Below are 7,501 nucleotides of genomic sequence, written 5' to 3'. Positions count from 1 at the left end.
TATTTGGTTTATCATTTTCTCGTGGAAACTCAATAATAGGTTAGCTCTTTTCGTTAATTAAGACATGTTAGAATCGGCCTATCGTTTTCAAACTTTGCATGCTGATTCCTGTAGTAGGTACGATTTAGAAAGCGTAGCAACTATATAATCGTTGCCAGAAATTACATTCGTTCATTAAAAACTGGTTGATTTTTAACTTTTTTAATAACTAATTTTTTTGTGATATAATAATCCGATTAATCTGATGTTTAAAATATTGATTCCTAGGACACCAAAGTACAATTTTATAAGCGAAGCATCTCTATTTTCAAGTCCTGAAATTGTAAGTATGTCCTTAAACATTATCCTGTATTAAAGCAGTTTTTCAACAAGTTTACTGACTATTTTTTCGAACTTTTCTGAGTATTCAGTTCTGACATTCTTCAAGTGTTAATGTTCGTTTATCCTTCCGTTTCAGAGCTTTGCTTTTGTGATGTTGTCATCCTTGTTTAACTTAAATGTTAAAATATTTGTACCAAACACTGTATTGTACGAAGTAAAATTTCAAATTTATATTTGGTTTATTTTATGGTGGTTTATTACATGGTGGTTAATTTGCGTGTGGAAACTCATATTTTAGTTTTTTTCGTTAATTAAAACATGTTAGAATCGGCCTATCGTTTTAAACTTTGTATGCTAATTCCTCTAACAGTTAGGATAATTTAGGAAGCGTAGCAACTCTATAATCGTTACCAGAAATACATTCGCCCATTTAAAACTTGTTGATTTTTAACCTTTAACAAAAGTTTTTTATTTGATTTGATAATACTAATAATCTGATTTTTGAAATACTGATTCCTAATACAACAAGGTACATTGTTGTAAGCCAAGAATCTCTATAATCAAACCCTAAAAACGTAAGTATATGCTTAAACAGTACCCTATATGTAAGCAGTTATGCAACTATTTTACTCAAAATTTTGTTCGATTTAGGGATAATAGACCTACTAAGTATTTCTTATGCCAAGTTTCATAACGAAATTTGGATTCTAAGTGCCATTTGCGCATTGTTGAAAATCTGTCTGCTATCACTCATCTTGGATGTGATTTTTTGAGATTGTATGTCGATTTATATTCATATTTAAATATTACTCAATCAAACTCGTTTCTTAAGTCGAAAGCGCGCAAATTCAAATATATGAACGGGGACGTTTTTGCACGTATGTGTGTGGTTTAAGATAGAGTTTAATTTAAAGTCAATTAAACAAAACATTATTATAACCGGTTCTACCCCCTCCCTTACTCTCTTCCCCAACAAACGGACAAAGTTAGTTATAGAGTAGCTTTACTATTAAAAAACCATATGCATTATAGGGTAAATTTATATTTCAGAGTTTTGCTTATCCCTTACATACTAATAGATAAATAGATTTAATTATATAATAATAATAACATTAAAATATCAAGAACATTAATAGATAGATATATAATTATACATTTATAATATGTCTCTGTTGATAAAGTGAAATACAACAAGTTATACGTTTTTACACACTTAATTTTACATAGAATTTGATAAATATTTAATATTTGTGTACATATTTTTATTTAATTTTACTTTTCACTTTTTATATCTGGAAGTTTTGAATAAACCCTTAAATCTAATTTGAAAGCTTAAAGTTTTCAGTTTTTTTTAGTGATAGCTTATATATATTTATATTATCTCTCCTATTAAGGGGTTCTCTTGGTTTGTGTTTTAATTAACTTTTAATTAAAATATTTAAGATGGTCTTAAAGCTTAATGATATCCTTGAATAATAAAGGGTTTCTAATCTAAAAGTCGTCTTACTTAAAGACGACATTCTAATGCAGGATGACGACTTTGTAGTAACAGATTTGTGGAAGACTACATCTCTGAGAGAATATAAAGGCAATATCTTCAAAGATCAGCAGGGATGTGGCACCCGCCTGAACTTTTCAGTTCTCCACTTGGCCGAATGTTCTTTGAAGAAGACCTGGTCAATTATAAAAAGTAAAAATAAAGATTTTCAATTGTGTTAATGATTTTATTAATATAATTTTTTTTAATGATTTTACCTTGGAAGAAATTCTTCTGGAACAATCATTTTCTGTAGTCTTTCCCTAGAAAATAAATTGTTGTCAAGAGGTTCAGGGATCTTAAGGGATAAGACAATTGACAAGAAGTTGATTTACAACCCCAATTATTTCAACAAGCCAACTAATAATTGATTATGTTTTGAAACTTTGGGTACCAGTATATTTTACTCTCCAATGTCCCCTTCCTGTGGTTAATAATTTAGTAATATTCAATTGTCATTAATGCTCATGTTTCTTGTTAAAAGTTAATAATCATTTTCATATTGTGTTTATGTTTTTTTTACCTATGGTTCTTGGATACTTGGATCAATTTAAGTTTAAGTTTAAATTTCTTCATCTACTTACTTTGGTGTTCCACTACTGGAAAGGAATTTATAGATTGCATAGGCAGGTATTGTCCATACTGATGACATAGTCAGTGTGTACCCTAAGCTGTATACCCATCTAAATATAATAATTATAGACAGGTATTGTCCATACTGAAGACATAGTCAGTGTGTACCCTAGGCTGTATGTATACCCATCTAAATATAATAATTATAGACAGGTATTGTCCATACTGAAGACATAGTCAGTGTGTACCCTAGGCTGTATGTATACCCATCCAAATATGATAATTATAGACAGGTATTGTCCATACTGATGACATAGTCAGTGTGTACCCTAGGCTGTATACCCATCTAAATATAATAATTATAGACAGGTATTGTCCATACTGAAGACATAGTCAGTGTGTACCCTAGGCTGTATGTATACCCATCTAAATATAATAATTATATACAGGTATTGTCCATACTGAAGACATAGTCAGTGTGTACCCTAGGCTGTATGTATACCCATCTAAATATGATAATTATAGACAGGTATTGTCCATACTGATGACATAGTCAGTGTGTACCATAGGCTGTATACCCATCTAAATATGATAATTATAGACAGGTATTGTCCATACTGATGACATAGTCAGTGTGTACCCTAGGCTGTATACCCATCTAAATATGATAATTATAGACAGGTATTGTCCATACTGATGACATAGTTAGTGTGTACCCTAGGCTGTATGTATACCCATCTAAATGTAATAATTATATACAGGTATTGTCCATACTGAAGACATAGTCAGTGTGTACCCTAGGCTGTATGTATACCCATCTAAATATAATAATTATAGACAGGTATTGTCCATACTGATGACATAGTCAGTGTGTACCCTAGGCTGTATACCCATCTAAATATAATAATTATATACAGGTATTGTCCATACTGATGACATAGTCAGTGTGTACCCTAGGCTGTATACCCATCAAAATGTAAAAGTTATATACAAGTATTTTCCATACTGATGATATAGTCAACTGCAACTGCAACTGATTCAAGAGTTTTAATGTACTTACTCAGGCTTAGAGATAAGATCTGGTGGTAAGGGGTCTTCATCAACCACAGAAAATATGAGGATGACCTAAAACACATAAAAATTTTTTATTGAATTTGTATGCTATTGCTCCATCATTTAAATATCTATCTATGTTTCATTTGCACCAAAAGGTATAAAAAATAGTTACTATAAATATTCACCTACTTACCTAGTTACTATAAAGTAAATGAGTGGTTTTAAAATTCATAATTCATAATACGTTGATGTCTTAATCATCCCAAATTGCATATTGATGCCCGTTTATAACTTTCTGATCATGGCTGTCTTATGAATTGAAATGTTAAACAATTTTCTCTCCATTATTATATTCCTTTAACCCAATTAACCAAAATTTGACAGCGGAAAGTGTCATGTCACATGTGTGACGTCATAAAAATACTTCTTTATCCATCTCTTTTTTAGGGGTTTCCTTTACCACTTTTCATCTCATTCCACCATTTTATACGTATTTTTATGACGTCACACATGACACTTTTCGCTGTCCCACAATAATTAACACAAAATGTAAATGTTAAACTTGAAGCTTTACAAAGTGTCTAAAAAATCAGCCATCTTACGTCCTAAAAATGAGGAATTATCCATATTTTTTTAAGGGTTTTCTTTCCCAATTTTCCTCTCGTCTCCCTCATTTTTATGACGTCACATGGCTGATTTTTGAGACACTATGTAAAATTACGTTATACTTACAAAAAGAAAAACCGGACTGATGTACTGCCAACAGGTTCTCCAGAAAATGCCTGAACAAACAAATAATTTAATTTTTATATAATATGTATTTTTTAACAAAGCAACTGATTTATTACTAGAATTCTCAAATATGCAGGAAGGAAGCACACATTGAGCTGTTTATTACACTAGTTTCCAAAGTTTTCTTATTCGTGGCTTAACAGCTTATTGAATCATATTTTGTGGGTTAATTAAGTTAATTTTGTGAATCATCATCTAGGAGATAAATTAATTTATCAGTCATCTTCATATTCCTTTTAAAAAATCAAAACATTTTAAAACAATCTCTAATGAGTATTATTGTTCTTTACACAACATTGCACAAATATTATGATAATGTAATTTTTCATAACTTGTATAATTGTAATACTACCTGGCCTTTTGCCAATCATTAGCTCTACATCATCGCAGAACCTAAAAATAATTATTATAAAACTGAATAGTCAATGATAATAGGATTTTTTTGGGCTTTGAGTATATTCATATTTATTAATCGTACATAATTTGCCCAAACATCGCTATAAGTGGTCTGAAAAGCTTATCCTAATAATAAAGTAACATGAAGTCTGTCTGTCTGTTTGTACCGAAGCATCTCACTTACCGCTGAACCGATAGGGTTCTCCATAACAGGGTAGCTTCACAAAGGTCCCAGGAAGGTTTATAACTATTTTGGGGGAGGGTACAAACCCCCTCCAAAGAGAAATCACACAAAAATCGAATTTTAAAAAAATATTAGACAAAAATAGACATATTATTTATCAAATTAGATATTTGAAATAAAAAAAAACACATCAAAATTTCCACTAGAGGCCTCTAGGGCCGTAGCCACTAGTAAATAATATATATAGAATAGCCAAGTTGTTTCACGAATTTATGTGCGCTGCGAGAAAACTGTGCATTATTATGTATTATTACAAGCATAATATGTAAGTTAAGCCGTTTGGCAAATATCAAATACCTGGAGACCCTATAGAACCAGCACACGCCTACATTTATATTTTACCTGGAGACCCCATAGAACCAGCACACGCCTACATTAATAATTTACCTGGAGACCCCATAGAACCAGCACACGCCTACATTTATATTTTACCTGGAGACCCCATAGAACCAGCACACGCCTACATTTATATTTTACCTGGAGACCCCATAGAACCAGCACACGCCGACAGCCTCTACGAAGACCACCAAGAGTAGAGGCGTAGTGGAGCCAAATGAGTTGAGCATGGCAACCAAGTCTTTACCACCCTGAAATAGTCAACACATTTTTTAAAATTTTGACAACACTTTTTGTATGGTATAATTATCCTATTAATCTGATTTTTGGAATAATGATTCTAAGGACAACAAAGTAAAGTATAATGAGCGAGGCAACTCTAAAACCAAATCCTAAAAATAAAAGTATATCGATCCTTTTACTGTATCCTATATTTACTGAATTTTGCAACAAATCTATATAAAATTTCGTTTAGACCTATAAATCAATGTTTAGCTTTTTAAGTTTTGACACTCTACAAGAGTTATTGTTCGTTTGTCTTTCTCTATTATCTTAGAGCTTCGCTTTTATGGATCCTTGTTTTGTTTTTAATTTTTGCTACAATATTGTAAAAAAAAACATATCTAAAGGTAAAATATTGAAGTTTTTATTTCATAAAAATAGCGACATACAATACAAATGACCAATGATAGGCCAATACATACACTAAATTACTAATGAAAGGTAAGTATACACATTTCTCCAATGGTAGGCCAGTATGACGTCATTTTTTATAGGCACTATGAAAAGCTTCTGATATTTGATTTTTTTTCAAAACCTAAATTCTAAAAAAAAAATTAATCTAAAATTGTAATTAGGAAATAAATTTTCTGTTTTCCCTAGATATACACAACTGTTTTAAAAGATTTCTTAAATCCACAATTTATTTCTTATTTTGGAACTCTCTAATGTACTGTTTAATCTAATTTAGGTATTGGCAATGTAATATAATTATAATTGCAGAATATAATACAATTTCAATTATAAAGCAGACTTGAATTGAATCAATCTTTAATTAACTTTTGAAGGTCGTTACGAGCTTAAACAAGGACAATTAATCACATCATTCATAGTAAATCACCCCCATAGATCTTAGTCTTTTACTAGATGTTAGCCCTATCATATAATGTAGTAAGGTTTTTTGTCATTTTCTTTAGATATCGATAAATGCTAATACGATTGAGTTCTTCTTTTTTGGGAAGCTTTAGATAGGTCCTGGAATGGTTTAAGGCTATAAGATTTGTAGATTAAAGTACTGGCAAGGGTTTGGGCTATTTCTTCCCATCCTTTCCCTTCGAATACGAATCCTCTAGATGTTAGGGGCCAAAACACTAGTATACCTTTACTGCATCAATTTAGAAAAGAAAAATATTTCAACATTTATTAACCAATAGCGATTAGGAATAATTACAAGCTTCTCTAAAAAGTTCAACCAATTTAAAAATACTTACATATGTACATGTTGGAAGGGCACATAGGTAAATTCCACCTAAGAGAACTGCTACAAATATTTCTCTTCTCCTAAAACAATTATATCCATTAGTAGCGGAGCAATATAAGATTTTGGGTATAGTCCCTTTCGTAAATTCTTTGTATTTTTCACAGCAGCTTTACTCCTATTTCCTAACCCTGTGGGGCAATCACCTAACCCAATAATACCTAACCTAACCTAAAATAACCTATAAAAAGCCATTTAAAAAAAATAACAAATCGCCCCTTATGGGGCGATGTTACGAAATGGACTACTCCTAAGATTTTTTATAAGCGCAGCCACTTAATAGAGTATGGTAACCCGTTTGTCTTTACTGTGTATCTGTATGTCAGAATGTAAAAGTGCTTTAGCTTACAAGATTTCGTGATCTTTATCTAGATAGTTATCATAGAATTGGACCATCTGCCCCCAGTTTAAAAATCACAAAATATGTAAAGTAAAAAGTACTGTGACGGACATAAGAACGCACTGAAATATCAAGGTCATAGAGTAGCTGTGCTACCAATGATATTCTATAAGATTACCTGCCCAAAAGTTTAGGATACTCATCACAAAGACCAGTTATCATAGCCTCTAACCCACCAAAAGTACTGAACAAAAAAATCACTAGATTAGATATTATCATATTTCCTTATTTTTCATTTAAACTTAATAATAATCAAAAAATCTTTTATATAATTTTGCTTAATGATTCTTGAAGCAAATAGGTATAATT

The 7,501-nt window shown here is 31.1% G+C and overlaps 2 protein-coding genes across 5 annotated transcripts in view; both read right to left on the bottom strand.

Moving 5' to 3' along the window:
* The window catches only part of LOC145306673 (exostosin-1b-like), a 145,207-nt gene that overhangs the window by 77,660 nt on the left and 60,046 nt on the right, over window positions 1–7,501 (bottom strand). The gene's annotated exons all lie outside the window — the stretch shown is intronic.
* Window positions 1,348–7,501, bottom strand: part of LOC145306544 (sodium-dependent serotonin transporter-like) — a 33,612-nt gene continuing 27,458 nt past the window's right edge. For all 3 annotated transcript variants that reach the window (XM_080148720.1, XM_080148721.1, XM_080148722.1), the window contains exons 20-28: window positions 7,311–7,376; window positions 6,746–6,815; window positions 5,397–5,506; window positions 4,632–4,672; window positions 4,220–4,269; window positions 3,492–3,556; window positions 2,443–2,541; window positions 2,077–2,121; window positions 1,348–1,994 (exon numbers count right to left, since the gene is read on the bottom strand). In XM_080148720.1, the coding sequence (XP_080004846.1) occupies window positions 1,919–1,994; window positions 2,077–2,121; window positions 2,443–2,541; window positions 3,492–3,556; window positions 4,220–4,269; window positions 4,632–4,672; window positions 5,397–5,506; window positions 6,746–6,815; window positions 7,311–7,376 (622 nt within the window). In that variant the 3' untranslated portion in view covers window positions 1,348–1,918. The remainder of the gene's footprint in view (window positions 1,995–2,076; window positions 2,122–2,442; window positions 2,542–3,491; window positions 3,557–4,219; window positions 4,270–4,631; window positions 4,673–5,396; window positions 5,507–6,745; window positions 6,816–7,310; window positions 7,377–7,501) is intronic.

The sequence above is a fragment of the Acartia tonsa genome, chromosome 14, assembly GCF_053477335.1.
Source record: "Acartia tonsa isolate MP-2025a chromosome 14, ASM5347733v1, whole genome shotgun sequence".
In the NCBI taxonomy this organism is placed as follows: Eukaryota; Metazoa; Arthropoda; class Copepoda; order Calanoida; family Acartiidae; genus Acartia; species Acartia tonsa.
The sequence above is the reverse complement of the archived record's forward strand: the minus strand, read 5'-3'. Positions and strand labels throughout refer to the sequence as shown.